General features: G+C 50.7%; 1 protein-coding gene across 5 annotated transcripts in view; it reads right to left on the minus strand.

The window, feature by feature from the left end:
- The window catches only part of LOC147016900 (uncharacterized), a 394344-nt gene that overhangs the window by 21720 nt on the left and 347303 nt on the right, over window positions 1-25321 (minus strand). For 2 of the 5 annotated variants that reach the window (XM_085846132.1, XM_085846131.1), the window contains exon 1: window positions 1597-1875. The exons of 1 other annotated variant lie outside the window; for it this stretch is intronic. In XM_085846132.1, the coding sequence (XP_085702258.1) occupies window positions 1597-1783 (187 nt within the window). In that variant the 5' untranslated portion in view covers window positions 1784-1875. Of the gene's footprint in view, window positions 1-1596; window positions 1876-22187; window positions 22457-25321 lie in introns of those variants that run through there. 2 more of the 5 variants (XM_085846134.1, XM_085846133.1) reach the window with 2 other exon arrangements.

Consider the following 25321-nt stretch of genomic DNA (forward strand, 5'->3'; position numbering starts at 1 on the left):
TCCTTTTAACACTACGTAGCTAAGCTACGTCCCCTCTACGCATTCACTGTCTGTCACTGTCTCCAAACATTTATTTCCCATCTCCCTTCCGAAATCTCAGCTAAAATCCCTCTAACTAATCCATTCCACGGGCCCCATGAGGACTTACCCCTGCCCCATGGAGCCGGTCGAGCTAAGCTAACCCTCCCCCCTAACTAGTTTCCATCCTGTGCCCAGGCAGGGGGGTCTTCCACCCCTTGCCCAGGGAATCCTGTTCACCCGAAAGCGAGGCTTGCTTTTTTTTTTTCTCGCGCAGCACCAGCGCGGCAATTCACAGCCACGCACCTTTGGCGTGACGTCATGGCAGCTGTTCGCGTCCCTCGTCCCTCTTGGACGGTACCATCTGGCAGGGATTCACCCTCCTGCCGGATTCCAACCACACACGCAGCCATGACGTCACCCGGTGCATAAAAAAAAACACAAGCCTCACGTCTCGAGGGGTTCCCCACGCAAACACATGTGCTCTACCCGTTGGAGCTTAACACACACGCCCGCGTGGAGAACCCGTCCGGTCCGAATCAGAAATCCTGCCTAAACTTTGTCCGTCGCGGGATCGGCAACATTCACCGCGCGCGTTTCCGGACCGGGATTCACTCCCGCAAGCGAGCACGTGGCGGCCTCGTGCGTTGCACAGCACGGACCTCGCGCTCTCCGCTGGGTGAACCCGGTGCGGTTCCCAATACATCCACGACCGCTACCCGGCCCTCGTCTCTGTCGCCTTCTCCGTCGCCATTCAACCCACGCACACCTGCGTGTCGCGACGCCCAGACTGCACTCCATTACACTCACACCGGGAGACGCGGCTGCGTGCTCCCGCATGCTGACCGACATCTCCCTTACATACCGCTCTCTCACACACTCGGCCGTTCACTCACGCATGCTACCTCCCTCGCACACGTGGCTCCACTCACTCGCGGCCTTTCACTCACTCGTGCCATTTCCCTTGCACACACCACACCACTCACACACACACGGGGTCGCTTCCACGCACGGGGGCGCACTCACACCTTGCACCACACACACCGGGACAACCACACTGGGGATCAGTGCCACCACAAGGGTTTCCGGGGCCTCTATACCCCCAAGCTCTCCGTGCACCTGTCCACAGCACCCGTCCCCTCAACTCCGCGAAGCACGACCGAACCCACCTGGTCGTGATTCGCTTCAAGGGAGCATAGCGGCTCCCTCCGTTCCCGAAGGAGGCTATCCAACTGCTCGCACCGGGTCCCCACACAGTCCGCCAGCTCGCCCCCATTATCCTCCACTACGTGTGTGTGTGTGTGTGTGTGTGTGTGTGTGTGTGTGTGTGTGTGTGTGTGTGTGTGTGTGTGTGTGTGTGTGTGTGTGTGTGTGTGTGTGTGTGTGTGTGTGTGTTCGTCACTAACACCGTCCAATTCACTCTATCTCCCGTGTCTACTATTTTTATTTCCTTTGTCGTCACTTCGTGTCTCGTCTCACACGTTTCGGTCTCCCCATTTAATTTTTCCCTCTCGGTCACCGTAACTTTTTCCGTCACGACCCTCGCCCAACACGTCTCCCGAATTACTTTGTCCTCACCCGCCTCCCTTGCGGGCCTGACAGCCGTTGCACTCCCTCCCAGCTCGTTCGCTCCCACACGTGGCGTCGCCATTTTGAGCTCCACTGCTATTGCCTTCATGCCCGACTGCAGGCTTCGGCCCATGTTCTGCGTCTCACCCCGCATTTCTTTCATTTCTTCCTTCATTCCTTGCGCATTTGTTTCCATTTTCGTTTGTTTCCATTTCTTGCATGTCCCCACTGATTCCTACCAGCATGGCGCATAGCTGGGCCATGTCGGGAACACTCGGCTGAGCCGATTCGGCCAGGATCGGTGGGTTTTGGCGGAGGGGGGGAGGGGAGGCGTCATACACCGCGGCCTCTGCCGCTGCCGCGCCCATTTCGGGTTCTGCGTTTGGTTGGGGAAATCCATCCTGCACCATAAGCATTTCCTGCACGGAGATTTCATCCTGGACCATGGATTCTACACATTCTACATCCATTCCTACTACCCCCGGCTCCCGCTCGCCTTGAGACTCCATCTTATTTCTCGGAACGGGTTAATTTGGCCTGCTCGTAATTTGGAGGGAATCGGGGGTCACTCCTCTCATCCCTGAACCGATTCCCCGTGAATTTCGCTTGGAGGCGAGAGGGATTCGAATCCCACTCCCGGACACCAGTGTTGGGAATTCGCGCCCACCGGCGTGCGATCGGCCGTTCGACTCGAATGGCGGCCGCCTCGCCCACCGGACGGACAATTCTGTCGTGACCCTCCGGGAACTATCGCCCGGAGCCAGTCACGGGTGGGCCTTTCGACCTCACCACAATCGTGCCAATCGGCCACCCGCGTAGGATAGGGTTGTTCGCCAAACTCGACCTACCTAAGTACCCACACGGATGGTAAACCGGGCGATCGTACCTCGCCGCAGGTCGACTCCGGACACGAACCGCTAAAGCGGTCCGTTCCGTGCTGTCGGGATAACCGAGCGGTGTTATCGTCAGCCTCGACGGTTCCGATTAATTTACCGGGTGTATTAAGCCCACTACGAACCCTTTACGTGAAGCAAGATGGAGAGTCAAACGAAGGAAAGGACGCAGCGAAACGGGGAACAATTCAACATAATGCACATTTATTACCCAGTCCACGAAAAGCACACATATACAATCAAACAGTCAGAATGCACATATATCAATTTAAAACAAAAACAACAATGCAGAGCTACGACCGAATACGCGAACACACGGCAACACATACAGTTTTACTTCACAAGACACGGCGCCACAAGATCCATACAAAAACCCTGAAAAGAAAAAGGTGACTTCCCTTTTGGGCCGTCGAATCCCTCTCAGACGTCCGTCGACGTGCTCCCGCCTGGCCGCGACTCCGTGCCCGAGCGTGGTAGGCGAGGCCTCTCTGGCGTGCCTCGCGCCGACACATGTTGGCTGCTCGACGCCACGGACGGAGTTTTCGGCGCTATCCCAGCACGGATAGAAGGGGGGGAAACGTGGATGCCCGAGGTCGGGAGAGGGGAATGGCGGACGCTCCTTCCCGCCAGCGGGGTCTTGGAGCCGCACAACAGCAGACCAGCGGACACCAGGAAGAGAAGAGGACGAGCGAGCCGGAAGACAGAAAGAGAGCAAGAGCAACCACAAAACCGCTCCGCCCGTGTCCGGCTTCTTATATCCCGGAGCTCCGCCCTGTTGCTCCGCCCCGTTCTTTGCTCCACCCCCCTTCGAGGCGCTTCGAGAAAGGTCTCGAAGAGGGGCATTCCTCCTTCCTGGCCGCGTCACACCGCACATCCACCAATCGGGCGCCAGCTGCCCCACCCCGCTTCTCCTCCCTCACACCAAGTGCGGAGAAGAATGGCGCGAAAAACAGGCGGGAAAAGCCCACCGAGCGTCCTTGTTGGTTTTTGTTTGAAATAAAAGATAGAAAAAGAAAAACGACTGACTCAAAGCATCGCAGCCCGAATGAATCACATTAATTCCCTCTAAACAACGGGTTTGGGGCTAACTACACATGTACTTAAGAGATACCTCACCTACGGGACCTGGATGGTGGTTTGCGAATTTCCACAGCCGTAACAATATATATATATATTGTTGTGGTTACCAAATTCGCAAACCACCATTCAGGTCCCTTAGGTGAGGTATCTCGGTAAGTACATGTGTAGTTAGGCCCAAACCCGTTGTCTTGTGGGAATACATGTCATTTATGCGTGCTGCGACTCTTCAGGATAGCCGTTTTTCTTTTACTATCTTTAATTTGGACCAACCGCCATGATTACCACCACAATCACAACATCAACCACCAACCACAACGCCGCTTCACCACAACCGCCACGACCTTCACGTCACACCTCGCAACCGTAGCATCGCCACCGTTCTTGCCCCGCTGTGGGTACCGGTGTTGGACTCGTGCAGAGCGCGCGTCGAACAGCGTGTACAAAATCACGGATTTTGTGCTTCAAAAACGGATCAAAAACGACACACGCCCACTTTTTGCCGTCCAATCGATGAGCGAGGGGCGATTTGGCCCCGCCTCCAGGACGATCGATATATGCAAATTTGTGGATCAAAAAGCCTTCACGCCCACTTTTTCTCGGGCCAATGGGGAGCGAGGTGAAAGGTCAAAGGGAGGGGGTCAAAGGCGAAGCTACGGGGGGATAAAAGGACCGTGTTCGTCAGTCAGAGAGTAGGAGAGTCGGAGAGTCCAGAGGCGGAGAGTGGAGAGTCGGAGAGTCCAGAGGTGGAGAGTCGGAGAGTCCAGAGTGGAGAGTAGGAGAGTCCAGAGGCGGAGAGTAGGAGAGTCGGAAGCAGAGGGTCAAGACTTCGCGGGCGGTGGAGCTGCTCGTCGTGTGCGTTGGAGTCGGAACGGAGGGGACGAGCTGTGGAAAGGCGGCGACACCAGACGAGGGGGTGCTCGCGTCGTGCAGGGAGCTGCACCCGAGGGAGGCCGACAGCGCGACCTGGCCGAGGTGGAGACGCACACCAGGGATAATAAAGATCCTCTATACCCCGAGCATCAGCAACCCCCTCCTGTTTCCCCCCGCGCTGAGATAGTGCGACCAAGGGGGCCCCTTTCCCACCCGCTGCCAGACACTGTCCGCGAGGCCCGCGGGGTTGGGGCACCATCGCCGCTCCGCGTCTCATCACCAGACGGGTAGGCGCGACCCGGTCTCGGCCTCAGACCCGCCTCATCCTTGAGGGTATTCTTTCCTTGGTTTTGGGTATGTGTTGTCGGCGCCGTCTGTGAAGTAGAATTGTATAAGTGTTGCCGTGTGCTCGGTAGTCGGTATTAGCTCTGCATTGTGTTTTCACTTTTACATTTGCTTGTTGTGTAAATTGCATTGTGTCTTTTCTGTGTGCATTTGGTGGAATTGTATATGTGTGCTTCCCGTGTGCCGCGAATAAATGTGCTTTTGTGTTGAACTGTTTCCCGCTTCGCTTCGTCATTTCTCCCATTGAATCCTCATCTTGCTTCACGTAAAGGGTTGGTAGTGGGCTGAATACGCCCGATAATTAATCGAACCGTCGAGGTCGACGTTAACACCGCTCGGTTATTCTGATAGTACGGAACGGGTCGCTTAAGTGGCCCGTGTCCGAAGTCGACCTGCGGCGAGGTGCGATCGCCCGGTCTACCCTCCGCGTGGGTACTTAGGTAGGTCGAATTTGGCGAGCAACCCTATCCCACGCGGGGGCTGATTGGCTCGATCGCGGTGAGACCGAAAGGTCCACCCGTGACTGGTTCCCGGCGTTAGTCCGAGAGGGTCACGACTGGATTGTCCGTCCGGTGGGCGACGTGCCGCGATTCGAGTTACGTGGCCGTCAGCACGCCGGCGGGCGCGAATACCGCAACACTGGTGTCAGGTCGTGCGATACAAATCCATCGCCCTCCTCTCGGCACTGGTATCGGAGAACAGGAAAACGGGCTCTCCTGTCTCCGGCTAAATTCACGGGAATCGGTCCAGGGGTGAGAGAAGCGACCCCCGATTCCCTCCAAATTACGAGCGAGCAAATTAACCCTTCACGAGAAGCAAGATGGCGTCTCAAGGCGAGCGGGAGCCGGGGGTATTAGAAATGGATGTAGAATGTGTAGGATCCATGGTCCAGGATGGAATCCCCGTGCGGGAAATGTTGATTGTGCAGGAACACGGACTCGCCCAACTGAACCCAGGGCCCGAGGTGGGTGCGGCAGCGGCCGCGGTGTATGACACCTCCCCCCCCCCTCTCCACCAAGACCCTTCCCCAACCCCTGCCGAAACGGCTCACTCAAGCGCACCCGACGTGGCCCAGCTATGCGCCATGCTGGCGGCAATGACAAATGAAATAAAAAACGAAATGAAAGACATGAACAAGCAAATGAATGAAGTGAAAACGACGATGGATGCGAATACACAACAAATAAACGAAAAGATGGATACAAATACAAACGAAATGAAAGGCATGAACGAAAAGATGGATACAAATACAAATGAAATGAAAAACGAAATGAACAAGCAAATAAACGGAATGGAAACAAACATGAAGGAAGAAATGAAAAAGCTACGGGGTGAGACGCAGAACATGGGCCGATGCCTGCAGGCGGGCATGAAGGCCGTGACAAAGGAAATAATAGTTGAGACGAGACACGAGGTGACGACGACAGAAAGAATAAAATGTATAGAGACACGGGAGACAGAAAAAATAGAGGGAAGACTGCACGATGAAGACGGGGTAAGTGACGCACACACACACACGGAGGTAGTGGAGGATAATGGGGGTGAGCTCGCGGAGCGTGTAGGGACCCAGTGCGAGCACCGGGATGGCCTCCTCCAGGAACGAGGGGAGGGAGTCTGCCCCCTTGAGGCGGATCACGACCAGGTGAGTTCGGTCGTGCTTTGCGAGGTTGAGGGGACGAGTGCTGTGGACAGGTGCACGGAGAGCTTGGGGGGTATAGAGGCCCCGGAGACCCTTGTGGGGACACGAATCCCCAGTGTGGTTGTCCCTGTGTGTGTGGTGCAAGGTGTGAGTGCGTCCCCGTGTGTGGAAGCGACCCCGTGTGTGAGTGGTGTGGTGGCGATGGTGCCGGAGTACGTGCTTCCCAGCACGTCGTGTGTAAAAGGGGCACCGCGGGTGAGTGAGGCACGGAGTGTGGATGAGGCACCGCGGGTGAGTGCCCCCGCGTGTGTGAGTGAGGGGCCGTGTGTGGATGAGGCACCGCGGTTGAGTGCCCCCGCGTGTGTGGATGAGGCACGGAGTGCGAGTGAGGCACCGCGGGTGAGTGCCCCCGCACGCGTGAGTGAACGGCCGTGTGCAAGGTCGCTGTGTGCAAGGGATACCGTGTGTGTGAGAGAGCGGTATGTGAGGGAGATGTCGGTTGGCATGCGGGAGCACGCAGCCGCGTCTCCCCGTGTGAATGTGATGGTGTGGACTGTGTGCGTCGTAACACGCAGGTGTGCGTGGGTCGAATGGCGACGACGACGACATGGGAGGAGAGAAAGCCGAGTAGCGGCTGCAGCTATTTCGGGGACCGTGCCGGGTTCGCCCAGCAGTGAGCACGCGGTTCGTGCTGTGCAACACACGAGACCGCCACGTGCTCGCTTGCGAGAGTGAAGTCCCGGTCCGGAAACGCACGCGGTGGATTTGCCGATCCCGCGGACGGACAAAGTTTAGGCAGGTAAATGGATTTGGACCGGACGGGTTCTCCACGCGATCGTGTGTGTTAAGCTCCAACGGGCAAAGCACATGTGTTCGCGTGGGGAACCCCTCGAGACGTGGGGCTTGTGTTTTTTTTTATGCGCACGGTGACGCCATGGCTGCACGTGGGGTTGGAATCCGGCAGGAGGGGTATCTCTGCCGGATGGCACCGTCCAAGGAGGGACGAGGAACACGTGCAGCTGCATGACGTCACGGGCAGGTGTAAAGTGCGCGAGCTCTGAGTTGCCGCGCAGGTGCTGCGCATGTAAAGAGAAAAAAAGGAAAACAGCAAGCCTCACTTTCGGGTGCACAGGATTCCTGGGCAAGGGGTGGAAGACCCCCTTACCTGGGCACAGGATGGAAACTAGTTAGGGGGAAGGGTTAGCTTAGTTAGACCGACTTCATGGGGCAGGGGTAAGTCCTCATGGAGTCCGTGGAATGGATTAGTTAGAGGGATTGTAGCGAGATTTAGGTTGGGAAATAAATGGGACATTTGAGAACAGTGACAGACTTTGGATGTGTAGAGGGGACGTAGTTTAGCTACGTAGTGTTAAAAGGAACGTGCTGTAGTTTAAGGGACGACGTGGGAGCACGAGTTAGTTAGGGGGTGCAGATAGAAGGATGGCAGAGTTCAGTGGTGTGTGTGTTGAAGAGTTGGAGAGTTGTGAGGTGAGTACATGGTGAGTGAGTGAGGCCAGCGGGTCTGTGTGAATGGGGAATGCATGGTGCGATAAGTGATTGGGGGGAGGAGTGACTCCCGCCCAAGGGACCCCGGGGTCAGAGTAAAGTGAGTTAGGGGGTTAGTCAAATTGAAAAATGGAGGTCGTTTTGTTGTTGGTGGGAAAGTAGGCTCGAGACCCGTTTGGAGGGGTGCAGGAGCCCTGTTGACGGGTTGGGAGCGTGGCTGCGAAAGGTGAGTATCGCTGAGTGGGTACCCCGGGCACCAGGCTAGTCGGCCGCGGTAGGCCATGGGCCCATGGGGGGCCGGGATAGAGTAGTGGGCACGGGTGCGCCTGCTTGGTGCGGGGGCCCGGGGCGCCATTAGCCGCGTGGGCAGTGTTGTGGGCACGGGTGACCCTCGGAAAGGGGCCCGGGAGGCCGGCCTGCCACGTGTGCGTTTCAGGGGAGGTGCCATGGGGGGCACTCCCCGGTGTTAGGGAGCTGGTAGGCTCGGAGGCAGTGTAGTGCCCGGGGGTGCCATAGCGGGAGATTCGGCAGAGGGTCGTGCCTGCCAAAGGGAGCCACGTGTCCTAGCCAGGAGACCGTGTGAGGGCACGGAGAGAAAATTGGGGGGGCGAGGCCCGAAATTGTGAGGACACCAACACAGGCGACGGGAATCTGGGTTGTTAGAACCAATAGTTTAAGCGAGAGGCGCTTGTTGAAAGCCCCGGGGTAGTTTAACAGTTAAATGGTTAGGGTAGATTAGGAGATGTACCCCTCCGCACCATCCATCCCCTCGCTGTCGTTGTGGGCCGCTGGACCCACTTTGGTTATAGATCGCCGAACTCTGGGGAGGCCATTCTGAGGCTTCGTTGGGCCTCGACACAGGACGTTAGCTCTCCCTTGTTCCCCTCCGGGAAGGGAACGTAGGGGTTGGGAGTAGGCTAGGTGACAGGATAGGTTAGCCGAACAAGGACGATAAAGGGGGTTAGGGGACGATTTATAGTGGGGAAGTAAAAATAAAAACAACAAAAAAATAAGTTGGGGCTAAATTGGGGTTTGACAAATTAAGGGAGTGGGTATGTACAGTGACAGGCAAAGGCGATAGGTGGGAGGGAGACAGGTAGGTAGGTCCGAGCCCGCCTTCCAAGTGGCCAGCACCACCGCACTCCCTCCACCAACCTCCACGGAACGGCAAAGGCTGGCCAACTTCATCTGCAGCTGCTGTGCTGCAAGGCCTGTGCCGGCTGGATCGTCTGCAGCTGCTGTGCTGCAAGGCCTGTGCCGGCCCACTTCATCTGCCGGCTGGCTGTTTTGCTGCAAGGCCTGTGCCGGCCACTTCATCTACAGCTGTGGTACTTCAAGGCCTGTGCCGGCCAGTTCATCTGCCGGCTGTGTTTGCCTGCAGCGGCCTTCTTCTTCTGCGGGCTGTGTTTGCCTGCTGCCTTTGCCATGCCATGCCCACTGCCCACGTTCACCAGCCCCGTTCAATTTTTGCTTTGCCCCCCCCCCTGTTCATTTCCATGTGCGCCAGGATCCGCAAGGCAGCAGTTTGCAAGCTGCGAGAACTGCCCTGTTGGCAGCTACAACACGGGCCTGCAGTGGCGGCCCGTGCACCGTGTTTGCGTCCATCCATTCATGCATCCATTCGTTGTGCTCATTGCGTGTGCCACTTGAGCTGGCACAGAGACAGCGTTTGTGCAGCCCATGCACCGTTGTGGTTCACTGCGTTCAGTTCAAAAGGGAAGGCCTTGGACTGCGTGTGAGCAGCCAGCCACGTTCCCTGTCACCTGCATTGTCTGAGCCAGAGACTGCATGTGGGCAGCCTGGCTCCCTGCTAACTGCTTTTCTTTTGCAGAGTTCAATGATCCTGGGCCATGGTTTAGTGTAAAATTTGTAAGTTAAGGTTAAGATGTACTGTAAATATGAGTGCGCCCCCGGCATGTCTGTCTAGCGCCGGCAATTTTATTTAAGTCGTCCGTGTGAGTGAGTTTGTTTAGGTAGTTACGCAGCCCTCAGGTTATTTATTTTGGGGACACGAATACCATGAATGTCGCACTCAGGGATCCGTAGGTAAAATGTACTAGGGGAAAACTACACATGATGGCACACGAAAATTTGACGACTCGGGACGAGTCTGTAAAAAGGAGGGGGTAGTGTTGTGGTTACCAAATTCGCAAACCACCATTCAGGTCCCTTAGGTGAGGTATCTCGGTAAGTACATGTGTAGTTAGGCCCAAACCCGTTGTCTAGTGGGAATACATGTCATTTATGCGTGCTGCGACTCTTCAGGATAGCCGTTTTTCTTTTACTATCTTTAATTTGGACCAACCGCCATGATTACCACCACAATCACAACATCAACCACCAACCACAACGCCGCTTCACCACAACCGCCACGACCTTCACGTCACACCTCGCAACCGTAGCATCGCCACCGTTCTTGCCCCGCTGTGGGTACCGGTGTTGGACTCGTGCAGGGCGCGCGTCGAACAGCGTGTACAAAATCACGGATTTTGTGCTTCAAAAACGGATCAAAAACGACACACGCCCACTTTTTGCCGTCCAATCGGTGAGCGAGGGGCGATTTGGCCCCGCCTCCAGGACGATCGATATATGCAAATTTGTGGATCAAAAAGCCTTCACGCCCACTTTTTCTCGGACCAATGGGGAGCGAGGTGAAAGGTCAAAGGGAGGGGGTCAAAGGCGAAGCTACGGGGGGATAAAAGGACCGTGTTCGTCAGTCAGAGAGTAGGAGAGTCGGAGAGTCCAGAGGCGGAGAGTGGAGAGTCGGAGAGTCCAGAGGTGGAGAGTCGGAGAGTCCAGAGTGGAAAGTCGGAGAGTCCAGAGGCGGAGAGTAGGAGAGTCGGAAGCAGAGGGTCAAGACTTCGCGGGCGGTGGAGCTGCTCGTCGTGTGCGTTGGAGTCGGAACGGAGGGGACGAGCTGTGGAAAGGCGGCGACACCAGACGAGGGGGTGCTCGCGTCGTGCAGGGAGCTGCACCCGAGGGAGGCCGACAGCGCGACCTGGCCGAGGTGGAGACGCACACCAGGGATAATAAAGATCCTTTATACCCCGAGCATCAGCAACCCCCTCCTGTTTCCCCCCGCGCTGAGATAGTGCGACCAAGGGGGCCCCTTTCCCACCCCCTACCAGACACTGCCCGCGAGGCCCGCGGGGTTGGGGCGCCATCGCCGCTCCGCGTCTCATCACCAGACGGGTAGGCGCGACCCGGTCTCGGCCTCAGGCCCGCCTCATCCTTGAGGGTATTCTTTCCTTGGTTTTGGGTATGTGTTGTCGGCGCCGTCTGTGAAGTAGAATTGTATAAGTGTTGCCGTGTGCTCGGTAGTCGGTATTAGCTCTGCATTGTGTTTTCACTTTTACATTTGCTTGTTGTGTAAATTGCATTGTGTCTTTTCTGTGTGCATTTGGTGGAATTGTATATGTGTGCTTCCCGTGTGCCGCGAATAAATGTGCTTTTGTGTTGAACTGTTTCCCGCTTCGCTTCGTCATTTCTCCCATTGAATCCTCATCTTGCTTCACGTAAAGGGTTGGTAGTGGGCTGAATACGCCCGATAATTAATCGAACCGTCGAGGTCGACGATAACACCGCTCGGTTATTCTGATAGTACGGAACGGGTCGCTTAAGTGGCCCGTGTCCGAAGTCGACCTGCGGCGAGGTGCGATCGCCCGGTCTACCCTCCGCGTGGGTACTTAGGTAGGTCGAATTTGGCGAGCAACCCTATCCCACGCGGGGGCTGATTGGCTCGATCGCGGTGAGACCGAAAGGTCCACCCGTGACTGGTTCCCGGCGTTAGTCCGAGAGGGTGACGACTGGATTGTCCGTCCGGTGGGCGACGTGCCGCGATTCGAGTTACGTGGCCGTCAGCACGCCGGCGGGCGCGAATACCGCAACAATATATTGAATAGGTATATTAAAGATGGATTGCAAGAGAGCACAATCTTCTCGATCTTCTTTTTGACTTGGTATCCAAAATGAGCCTTGGGAGCAAATGCTGGAGATCTGTGTGGAGAATGAGCTCATAATTACAAACACAAGGTTCAAACAACCAAAATGCAGACTGGACACGTGGGCTTCACCTGACAGGTAACATAAACATTAGATTGACTACATTTTAATCAATAGAAGATGGAGAAGTACTGGGCAATTTGCCAATGCTCTGACAAGCGCAGACTGTGAGACAGATCATGAATTCCTTGCGGCAAAACTACGAGCAAAATTAAGAAAGGTGAAAAAAAAAAAATCAAACACTCCGACCAGATATGACCTTCAAAACATATCTAAACTGGAAGGGCACTCGGTGGAGCGCATACCTGTGCCATACAATGCCTGCCTGATCAAGTAGAACATATCAGGCCCAATACATGTTTGAAATGTCATGCTATATGTATCTCATTTTTGGCCCCATCTCTCAATGGTAAAGAATCTCTTGAGAAAATGAAGCTCTCTCATATCTGGATTCGCATCTTCAGCAAAATAGAATAAACTCTTCCTTGCCACCCACCCAACCTTTCCATCAAGGTTTGTCCGAATCCGTCCATAAGTTTTTGAAATAACGTGTTATATATTAGTTTCGGTCATATCACTCAATGTTGATGAATCACTTAACAAATTGTCGGATCCCAATCCAGTTTGGGATCTTCACCAAAATTGAATCAATTCTTCCTCGTCACACACCCAACGTGTCCCCCTAAGTCTCATCTGAATCCATACACAACTTTTTTGAGATATCCTACACATAACCAGACAGACAGGAGTGAAAACATAACCTCCATCCACCTTCAGTGTTGGAGGTAACTGGAAGGGCACTCTTCTACCTTGTGACATTGCAAGACGTGCCTCTGCCCACATTATTGTATCATTATAATAATTGTACCAAGTTTGATTTAAATCCTTGAACCCAGATTCAAAATATTGAATAGTTCTGGCTGCCAGACCATGTGTCCAATCAGGTTGAAATGTAAGCATATATTCCCCATGACGACGATAATATAATTGTGACATTTCACACTGAATGATGAAGCGGTTCAAGAGAAATATATATTTTTAAGATTTTCATTCAATCCAATACGGCTGCCAGACAGACAGTGACCTATTAATTATTCATCAACACCCTGGTATCCCCAAAGCTTGGGGAATATGTGGGTGAAGTTTCCCCTCGATCTGTCAAGTCGTTTTAGAGAAGAAGATTTTTAAAGTTTGATTCTTCAAAAAAATCATTGCAAACCATGTGACTTATGACATCATACTTGGAGAACATTTTGTTCCTCATGGATAGACGATCATACATAGGAAGTTTCGCCTTGATCTGTTCAGCAATTTCGGAGATTTTTGGTTTTGATGTTAAAAACAATATGGCTGCGGAACCACGTGATCAATGACATATTCATTTTATCCCCCCATGCAATTTATCCTTGGATGACACCACGTGACCTATGATGTCATAATTATCATGAAAACATTTGACATGAATTATCATTAAAATAAATGATCATTAAAACATTTTAATATCATGAAATTTTCAACATAAGTGCAACTGCACTGGTGGTGAAAATTTTGTGTCAATCGGATAAGTAATTGCAGAGAAAACAGAGAAAATTAACATGGACGGACGTATGTATGTACGGACGGACGGAGAACCCAAAAACATAATGCCTCCGGTGACTGTCGGTGGAAGCATAACAATGTGCAATAAAGGTTAAAAGAAAAAACATTTTGCAGAGCTAGACTTGGTTGATATGCCAGACAAATTGTTTCAAGAGGTTGATGAAATTGTAAAATACTTGTACGTGCCCGTAAAAAAAAAAGAATAAAAAAAAAAACTTTCAAACTGCGAGCACGAAACAACAACCACACAGGCCGTTTCTTCACTCTCACGTGCCCGAACGTGCGTTGCCCAGAAGTTCGCATATCGCAGTTAGGATTATTCGCAATTTAGTTTTAATGGCCAATTATTCAATTAGCACCAATGTATTTTGCCTTTTCGCAATGTCATCGCAAGGAAAAACACAAAGAGAAGAGAAGAGAGAGAAAAAAAAACGTTCGTGCAAAAAATTTAAAAAATTTACTTCCTTGTTCGGAGCATACCAGCTAACTCTGATGTTACCGAAATTTATGCACCATCTAATATGAAAACGATCATAACTTGGGGCATAGTGTTTATCTATAAATGCGCATAAGAAATTGAGAAATTATTAGAATACACGAAGTCATCACTCTTCGGAAGCCCGTACGTTGTAACCCGTAATGGGGAGCGCAGCTGAGGTTCCCTTCCCCCATCGGCCACGCCCACGCAGCAACGTGTCTTGTCATTGGTTGGTAAATAAATGGCCATAACTTGGGAAGTACTTGTCCGATTAATATCAATCCTTGAAAAGGCACGTTCTCAGGTCCTCAGCAATATACCTGGCAAGTTTCAATTAGATCGGACCGGTGGTTATCGAGAAACAGCAGTCACACACACATACAGGAGAAATATTCAAGCATATATTTTGTATGCTCGCAAATACCATCCATCGTACTTCATTGATGGGAATAATAAGAGTGGGGGTGGAGAGAGAGAGAGAGAGAGAGAGAGAGAGAGAGAGAGAGAGAGAGAGAGAGAGAGAGAGAGAGAGAGAGAGAGAGAGAGAGAGACAGAGACAGAGACAGAGACAGAGAGAGACAGAGAGAGAGACACAGAGACACAGAGACACAGAGACACAGAGACACAGAGACACAGAGACACAGAGACACAGAGACAGAGAGAGAGAGACAGCGAGAGAGAGACAGAGAGAGAGAGACAGAGAGAGAGAGAGAGAGAGAGAGAGAGAGAGAGAGAGAAAGAGAGAGAGAGAGAGAGAGATGTTGAGAAAGGTAGGGGGAGGAGGAGGCAGGGGTAGGCAAGAGGGAGCAAGGATCAAGGGTGGAGAGAGAGAGAAAAGGGGGAGAGCGATGCCACACCACACATGGCTATACATCCCGGGAGGGAGGGGTGTGAGGAGAGGGATGTGAGTGGCCATCGTGCCGAGAGAATGACAGAGGGGGGATGAGAGAGACTGGGGGATAGATAGGTGTGGCAGGAGAGTGCTACACTTTGAGGAGGGGGAGAAAGAGAGAGGGGAGGGGGAGAAAGAGAGAGGGGAGGGGTGGAGAAAAAGAGAGAGAAAGGTGTCAGAGGGGAGGAGGAGGGAGAGTTTTTTTTTGTATACCTTGTCGAGGCTCGTGTGAGAGCTAACACACAACACACAGCAAGGGGGGCATGAGACAAGAGGGGCGGGAGAGGGAAGTACAAAACAGTGGAGAACAGAGACATTAGATCTATGGGAGGGAGAGGGATGGGGCGGGGAACATGGGGAACACAAGATGGACATTACAGGGACTTTGAGGAAGGAAAGCAGGGAATTTGAAGGAGGTGGGCTTGGGTGGATTATCGGGGGTAGAAAAGATCGAGGATTTGGACAAGAGGTGGTGGTGAGCAGCTGTTTTGAAGGCTTGGAGGGAAGAATGGGATTGAATAGAGTGAGGGAGTTTATTTCAAAGACGGGAAAAAAAGAGGAATGAAAGAGGGAAGGTGAGCAGTGATTCGTGATTTTGGTAGTTTTACCAGAAGGGGATTGTTGGCAGACCTTGAGTGCCCTGCGAAAATGTGGTGAGGACAAATCACAGAGAGAGCAGGGGGGTTTGGGGCGAGGCTGGAGAGGAGACGGTAGAAGACAGAAAGACCACCGACCAACCTGCGGTGATTGAGTGAGAGGCCCAAAGACTCAGCCTCATTGCGGAAGATGCTAATGATCTGAAATGCCTTGGTTTATACAGCGTGAAGCCGAGAAAGGTGAGAGGTTGGAGCACCAGCCCAGAGGGAGAGCACTACTCCATCAGGCTGCGGACGAAAGCTTTGTAAGTGGTCAGGAGCTCAGGTGGGCCGAGAAAGGACTTTGCACGACGAAGGATTCCCAGTCGGCAACTGGCTTTGGAGGTGACGTTTGTAATGTGGCTTTCCCAGGAAAGGTCATGGCAGATAGTGAGACCCAGAAGCTTGAAAGAAAGGACTTCTTCCAGAGGATTGTTGAAAAAGTGGATGGGGTGGGGGGGGGGGGGTTCGAAACAGTCCTTTCGAAGAGACATAGTGAAAGTGTGAGATTTGTCTGGATTGAAAGATTTTCTGGAAATCACCAGTTTGTGATTTTATCCAGATCTGCGGTGAGCAAAGAAGCCGCTGCTTGCCAGTCTGAGGGATGACTGGTAAGGCAAAGGGTGGAGTCATCAGCAAAGAGATATAAAGGATTTTCCAGAGAGTCGGAAAGATCATTGATAAAAACCAGAAAAAGAACAGGGCACAGAACACTACCTAGAGGAACTCCAGCCTCGACAGGAAGAGGGGATGAAAACTCCATTTAGGGCCACACGTTGATTGACTGTGACAGGAGAGGAAGTCTGCGAGTCATGAGTGGAGATGGCCTTCGATACCATAGGAAGAGAGTTTGGTGAGCAAGGCAGGGTGCCAGACTGTGTCAAAAGCACGTGATATGTCCAGGGATACGGCTCGGATTTCCTGTCTGGCATTAAGGACCTCCATCTGTTGTTGGGAGAGCAGAAGCAGCATATCCAGGGGAGAGTGACCTGGTATGAAATCAAATTGATGATCGGAAATTAAGCTATTGGAGAAGAGGAAGGATTTCATGTCTGAAACGATGATGGATTCCCTAACCTTGCTGATGATTGGGAGAAGGCTGATTGGTCTGTAGTTGCAGGGATATGTTTTTGCACCTTTTTTATGCAGGGCAGTGATGTTAGCAGATTTCCAAGCAGATGGCAGATGACCTTGGGCAAATGAGAGGGTGAATAGAACAGAGAGAGGGTGAGCAAGAGCAGAGGAGCAGGCTTTGAGGACACGTTGGCTGATGCCGTCTGGACCGGTTGCAGAATCTGAGTCGAGGTTTGACAGCAAGCTCTCCACCTTATCAGAAGAAAGGGACACAGAGTCCAGGGACAGTTGGGTGCGACTGGGTAAGGTGGGTAGAGAAAGCAATGGGTTTTGCACACAATATTTAGCTGCAAACACCAAGTTTTGGCATTCAGCTTTTTCACATGCGGTATCAGCAGTGCGGCCATTTGAGGTAAGGGAGGGGATGGAGGGGGAACATACACCAGAAACAGATTTGATTAGATGCCCCCAGGATTTTGGGGAGAGAGGTTTGAGAGTTCAGACTTGAGATAAGAAAGATGTTTTCTGGCTCTCCTGAGGGGAGATACACACTTGTTCCGAGCTTTATTGAAGGAACTGAGATTGCCCTCAGTTGGGTTTGCTTTCAATGAGGCAAAGGCAAGTTTAGTTGTTTCAGGACAACTGCCTCGCCCCAAGCTTCAGTGAACCAAGGGAGGGAGGAAGGTTAAGACAACTGAAGACGAGAGGGGATAAATCTGTGCATTAGGGAGAGCAAGTTTGTTTGAAAGAATTCCCAGGATGAGTTGATGTTGGAGAAAGTAGCGATAGGAGACCAGTCTATAAATTTGAGGGCTGCTTGGAGACCCTGCCAGTCGGCTTGAGTGAAATGCCAGACTCAACGGCGGTGAGGTGGTTTTCCGATAATAGCCAGAGAGATGTCCACTTTGACAAGGACGTGGTCAGCAGAAGCGATTGGAGCGGAGGAGTTAACAAAGAGAATGATATGCTATGTTTCATAAACACACACACACACACACACACACACACACACACACACACACACACACACACACACACACACACACACACACACACACACACACACACACACACACACACACACCTATGTATATATTGTTGTGAATTGGCGCCCGCCGGCGTGCGATCGGCCGCTCGACTCAAATGGCGGCCATCTCGCCCACCGGAATGGACAGTTCTGTCGTGACCATCTCGGAACAACGCCGGGAGCTAGTCACGGGTGGGGGTTTAACCCCACCACGACCGTGCCAATTGCCCACCCGCGCAGGATAGGGTTGCTCGCCAAATTCGATCTACCCAAGTACCTGCGCGGATGGTCGACTGGGCAATCGTACCTCGCCGCAGGCCGACTCCGGACACGAACCGCTGAAGCGGTCCGTTCCGTGCTACAGTGATAACCGAGCGGTGTTATCGTCGGCCTCGACGGTTCCGATTAATTATCGGGCGTATTAAGCCCACTTTGAACCCTTTACGTGAAGCAGGATGGAGGATCAATTCAAAGGAAGGAGACAAAGCGAAACGGGCTAAGTTCAACATGCAAGCACTTTATTCACACGACACACGGAGAGCACACATAAACAGCCAAACAGTCAAAAGGCACATATATCAACCCAAACAAAAGCAACAATGCAGAGCTACAACCGAATACGCATACACACGGCAACACTTACACAGTTCTACTTTACAAGACACGGCGCCACAAGATCCATACATAAACCCCGAAAAGAAAAAGGTGACTTCCCTTTTGGGCCGTCGAGTCCCTCTCCGACGTCCGTCGACATGGTACCGCCTGGCCGCGACTCCGTGCCCTAGCATGGTAGGTGAGGCCTCTCCGGCGTGCCTCGCGCCGGCACGTGTTGGCCGCTCGACGCCACGGACGGAGTTTCCGGCGCTATCCCAGCGCGGATAGAAGGGGGGGGGAACGTTGTTGCTCGAGGTCGCGGTGTGGGGAATGGCAGACGCTCCGTCCCGCCAGCGGGGTCTCGGGACTGCCCCACAAAAGACCAGGCCAGCGGCCACCAGGAAGAGAAGAGGACGAGTGAGCCGGAAGACAGGAAGAGAGCAAGAGCAACAACAGCGCTCCTTCCGTGTCCGACTTTTTATCCCCCGGGGCTCCGCCCTTCACTCCGCCCCCGTTTTCGGCTCCACCCTCCTTTGAGAGGGCTCTCGAAGAGGGACATTCCCTCACCCCGACCGCCTCACGCTGGTCATCCACCAATTGGCGGCAAGCTGCCCCTCCCCCTTCTCCTCCCTCACACCAAGCGCGGAGAAGAATGGCACGAAAAACCCACCTGCATCGTTGGCAGTTTTCATCCGTTTTAAATAAAAGATAGGGAAAGAAAAACGACTTACTCAAAGCGTCGCAGCCCAGATGGATCACATAAATTCCCTCGAGACAACGGATGTGGGGCTAACTACACATGTACTTAAGAGATATCTGACCTACGGGACCTGAATGGTGGTTTGGGAATTTCCACAGCCGTAACAATATACTGAATACTGTATATCAATGGCTTATCTCACAGTTACTTTATTTTACATTGTTGGAGTGTTTTTATGCCAATAACGTTTCGGCGTTCTCGGTTTCATGGTTTTGGAGTTATGGAGGATACAATGACACACTTATGATTATTATAGATAGTACAAGGCCAGACAATTAGTGGGAGACACTATTTACTTTTTTCGACTGCAACAACTACTTCGTTAACGGTCCCAATTATCCCCATCATCATCTTGCAAGGTAGGCCAGGAAAGTTTTTTTTGCCTGTCTTTCACTAACCAGCTGGCGAGGCACAACGTTCAACCAAAGGCGACAGGAATTTAGAATTTGGCCGGCATAATTCACCTTTTCATCACAAAGGACACTACAACTGTAGCGTCTTTAACACCCAACAATCAATGAAATCAATTGGACTGAAATCCGGACCCAGCCGCTAGCCAGCTCAGAGCTGAGTGCATGGACACCTCGGCTATCCTGCCACCTTTATTTGCTTATATATTGTTACGAATTCTGGCCCGCCTGGCGTGCGAGCAATTGCGTAACTCTAATCGCAACCGCGTCACCCACCGGACGGACAATTCAGTCGTGACCCTCCTGGAACTACCGCCAGGAGCTACTCACGGGTGGGGGTTTAACCTTACTACCATCGTGCCAATTGCCCACCCGCGCAGGATAGGGTTGCTCGCCAAATTCGACCTACCTTAGTACCTGCGCGAGTGGTCGACCGGGCGATCGTACCTCGCCGCAGGTCGGCCGAGGACACGAACCGCTTAAGCGGTCCGTTCCGTGCTACAGTGATAACCGAGCGGTGTTATCGCCGACCTCGACGGATCAGATTCTCTTCGTTACCGGGAGTTCAAAACCCACTACTAATTTATTCCGCGATTCAAGATGGCACTTTCAATGGGGAAAGAGACGACGAACGGGATACATTTCACACAAGGACATTTATTACAAAGCACATATTGCACACACAACACAAGCAAGGAATCATGCAATATACAAGCAACAAATAGAATGCAAAAGCAATACGACCGACTATAATTATTATTTACAAGCACTTACACAGTTTCTACTTGGCAGGACACGGCACCACAGCATGCATACAAAAACAAAGAAAGATCTCCCTCACAGGCAAGGGGGTAGACGGTGTCCGTAGACCTTTTATGGTCGTGGGCCGTGGATGACCAAAAAGGCCCACGAGACCGAAGGGTCTTACCCCCACTCTCGTGGTGTGACAGTGGGCAGGTCGCGACGTCTCGTCCCCACGGCAACTAGCGTAGCCGCGCCTGATCTCGGGCCTTGCAACAGTGGGCAGGTCATGACGCCTTCTCCCCTCGGGCACTAGGACAGCCGCGCCTGATCTCGGGCCTTGCAACGGTGGGCAGGTCGTGACGCCTTCTCCCCTCGGCCACTAGGACAGCTGCGCCTGATCTCGGGCCTTGCAACGGTGGGCAGGTCGTGACGCCTTCTCCCCACGGCCACTAGGACAGCCGCGCCTGATCTCGGGCCTTGTAACGGTGGGCAGGTCGTGACGCCTTCTCCCCATGGCCACTAGAACAGCCGCTCCTGATCTCGGGCCTTGCAACGGTGGGCAGGTCGTGACGCCTTCTCCCCATGGCCACTAGGACAGCCGCTCCTGATCTCGGGCCTTGCAACGGTGGGCAGGTCGTGACGCCTTCTCCCCACGGCCACTAGGACAAGACTTCCACCCGACTGCCCCAAGTCTGTCTACGACGAAGACTTGGACCACGACAGACTTGGACCAAGACCACGACAACCAAGACTTCCACAAGACTGCCCCACGTCTCTGCTATCCGCTCCCTCTTCCAGGCGCTCCTCGTGCCCTTTTATTTCCCCTGCATTCGCCCCGCCCTTCGCAGCGTGTGGGTGGGGGGAGGAACATTCCAGGGAAATTGGGGCGGGAGTTGGTTTGCAACCATCAAACTTGTTTACCGGAGGAGAAATCGGGGTGGGGCTGGTTTCGTTGCTCCTTTAGTGGCATTGTGGTGTGGATGGCGTGGTTGTTAAGATGGCGTGATTGTTGAGATGGCATGGTTGTTGAGATGGCATGGTTGTTCCAAAATAACGACAGGTAAAGAAAAATGGCTAACTCAAAGCGTTGCAGCCCGGATGAATCACACATATTCCCTCTAAACAACAGGTGTGGACTAACTACACATGAACTTATCGATATATCTAACCTGAGGACCTTTCTGGTGTATTGAAAATTTCCACAGCCGTAAAATATTATATGCACTCATAGTTTGAAAATACAAACCTTGGTGTTTCTTGAACTCAGAAGTATTTTGTTCCAAGAATTCTTTGGACCCCCTAAATATCAACGAAATCAATTTCAACAGGGTGAAACAATACATGGGGATAACAAGACATATGGGCCACGAAGTTCAATGTTGTAGCTAGAATTCCGTCCACCTACACAACGTAATCCAATCAAAATCTATTGGGACCATACTCTGTAAAAAGTATCGGTGCTGCCTTAGCGGTCTCCTGGGCTATTGGGCACAATCCTGGACGGGTCACCACTCCGACACGGGCTACTCGAATGGCTCAATCATCCCAGCAAGCTGGTACTCATTTTGCCTTCCTCGGAAGGATGACAGGCTGAGTCAACCCCACCTGGTATTAATTCAAGAGCCGGGTGGGATTTGAACTCAGGACTCTAGGATCCCAATAGGATCCCGAACCGATAAGTCAACACCAGGCTTACACAACTTAATAAGGGCCTCTGAAGTGAGAAGCTTGCCTGAATGCATTCCAAATGAAATTTTAACAAAAAGTAAAAACAAAACAGATCAAACGTCAAAAAATCTGGCTGAAACAATTTGTGCAGATTGAGAATTAACTTCCAATATTATGGAGGTATCCATCTTTTTCCTGCGAAAAGGCAATTTGATTGAGCGATAACAATGTGATGGATTGCAGGTGAAATAATTCCTTATTTACTCATTTGTTGACTTATGCAATGTTTTGTAGATCGATTGATGATTGTTACTCCTCCACCGTTCTGTCTTGTAACATAACTACACTTTGTGCATCGAAAGCTTCCTATTGTATTAAACTTACCTTTGAAGAAAAGACTCCAGCTTGTTAACATCCTTTCGTGTTTTTCAATCAAGATTCAATATTCCAGCTTCTCAAGTCCATATATTCACAGCTTTGCCAGACTCCAATTATTCCAACACCTATCTATGGAAACACTTTGGTCACTGTTGTTGGACCAATCTTCCAGTATTCTGACAAGCACGTATCAAAATTTCTCGTTTCCAAATCCTTGCCTGCTTCATTCCCACATGATGCATCTTCTGAGCTTCCAGCTTTCTGACTTCGAAACAATACATCACATTTACCCAGCAGCTTCACAATGACCAGCCTACGGGAATAGGGCGGAACCATGACATCATACAATATCTTGACGTAAGAGCATAACAGCTCCTCCCAGTTGCATTTACCATTTATTATTATAGATTACCTTTATTGAACAAGTGTTTATTTTTGCAATTTTCATACCTTCAAGGCTTTGTAGTAGCCCCTGTGTTTAATGAACACTTGGTGATAGATAGAGTTGGGTGTTGGCCAGATGGACACCCCACACGCTGTATATATATATATATATATATATATATATATATATATATATATATATATATATATATATATATATATATATATATATATATATATATATATATATATATATATATATATATATATATATACTCCTCAGCCCTTTTTGTTCACTACACTGGCCATTTTTAATTTAAAATTGTCCGCGAGAGAATTGTTTGGTGCAGACGTTCAGAATACTGGACAAATAACCAGGATCAATTGGAAGTTACATGGGAGTATGGAGGGGGGCATCATGCCCCACCTTCCCTGCACAGGAACATTTTTGCCAGACTTGGTCTATAATAATGATTGGGAGGGGGCTTGGCTGGTAGGATGGCCAAGAGGTACACACAATCACCTCTGAGTTGTCTATAGCCTCGGTCCGAATCTTGGTCCAACTATAAACTGGAACCCTGGTGTTTCGCATGGAGAGCGAAGTGTCAACGTGTACACCGTCCATTTGAAGGATGTTAACCTACTTCTCCATTCTGCTAGCATTAGTAGGTGGACGTTAAAGATTCCACAGTATCCTTCGTGAAGAGTCGGCGAGCTCTCGCTGGCACCCTGAACAAATTCCAAATTTTGGCTTTAACCTACAAGGGGCACCACATCAGTGGCACAGCGAGCCATGTCCAGCAGCAAACGTGTCCACCTGCCACATGCTGCACACATACGAAAGGAAGAAGAAAAAGGATGGGGAAAGATAATGTGTGTGTGTGTGTATACACATATATATATATATATATATATATATATATATATATATATATATATATATATATATATATATATATATATATATATATATACACATATATACATACACATATATACACAGAGACAGAGGAGACAGACAGAGACAGACAGAGACAGAGACAGAGGGAGAGAGAGACAGACACAGAGACAGAGACAGAGACAGAGACAGAGACAGAGACAGAGACAGAGACAGAGACAGAGACAGAGGGAGAGACAGAGAGAGAGAGAGAGAGAGAGAGAGAGAGAGAGAGAGAGAGAGAGAGAGAGAGAGAGAGAGAGAGAGAGAGAGAGAGAGAGAGAAAGACATCAACATTTTTGAAACAGGTGTACACATGTGCATGTACACTTACTTCGTGTAAAACACCTTCAAACGTGGCACCATGTATTGTAAATAATATATCAATGTTGATGACATCACGCGTATTAACAAAGAGATGGAAACAAAAGAGCTCTTCAGAGGAACCTCTCTGTAACATGAGCTTGAGAGCAGCTGTTGTAAATAAGCAAGCTGTGTTGTTGACAATGAGTGTCTGGAACACGTTATGTAGAACAACGTTGGTTATAATGATCTATCTGCAGGCTGGAAATTTGCATTCCCACCTTTTTTCCAGTTTTTGCAGTATAACAGAAGTATTTGGTGTATTTATTGATTTAAAAACCCAAGGTGCTCAGAGGTACCATATTTTGCCAAGCAGATAGGTTGTTTCAATGTACGAAGTTCAGCTCTTTTTGGATCTGATTGATGGTGGCAGACATGGATTTGTAGGACTGCACCATTATGATAACACAACTATGTACACAAGCTAAGATTAAAAATATATAATTCCTGAAGTCAATAATTTGTTCATTGAACACGTTTTCATAGATACCCTTAAAGGTGTTTAAAATTGCACCAATGAGGTTCCACAGTGAACTGGGCTTGAGACACACCTCTGAACACTTAACCCTAAGTCCAAAATATTCCTCCCTTCTGGGATCGGCTGAAGAAGGTTTTCATGAAACTACGTTTTGTTCTGGGAGACAGTTTGTCATGTAGTTTTTTTTATGAATTAAAACGTTAAACAAGCTGAAACTTACAAAAGTTTAAGTATGCTGGTCAGTTATTTGGCTCTCTCACCCAGAGGCGTGTTTGAGTGGCCCTAAATGTTTAAACATGGACTTGAGCCGGGAAGGGATGATGAACCCGCTCATGCACAACCAAGTGTCATTATGACTCCAAACACCACAATTGCTTCATATTCCTGCAGAACTGCATTACTATGGGAAGTAAACATAAATTCATGAAAACATGAAATTGGTGTTAACCATCATTCATTCACACCTGGAGTTCAATGTTGTAATTGTCAGGGAATTCACAAAAGAACTATCATTTCATTGGAAGGTAGTTGGGATTGGTAGAGCTTAACCTTCCATTCCCCATATGGTCCAGATATAATACGTCATCATGTGATTTCCATATGTTTGAAAAAATTTCAATTAAATAGGTACTTCGAAGAATATGTGATTTTCAAAATGACGTAATTTGCCCCAGAATGTTCTGCACGCACATGCAGAAACCGCTAGCAGGGGATGAGTCTGCACCTCATAAAGGATATCTATAATTATAAATGGGTGTGCGTGTGTGTGTGTGTGTGTGTGTGTGTGTGCACGCGCGCATGCTTCAGTGTGTCTCCTCCGTAACTACAAAACCCTAAAACCTCGCAGCCTGAAACTTTGCATGCGTACTAAGAAAACTCCAAGGAAGTGCCAGAGTGAAAATTGTGTGTTTGGCTTAATTAAAACACCCCTTTTGAAGATAATTAATGGCCTTATTTAATTATATCTTTCATAAGGCA

Source organism: Eptatretus burgeri, chromosome 11 (assembly GCF_056783735.1).
Source record: "Eptatretus burgeri isolate ZD-2024b chromosome 11, Ebu_testis_v1, whole genome shotgun sequence".
Classification (NCBI taxonomy): domain Eukaryota; kingdom Metazoa; phylum Chordata; class Myxini; order Myxiniformes; family Myxinidae; genus Eptatretus; species Eptatretus burgeri.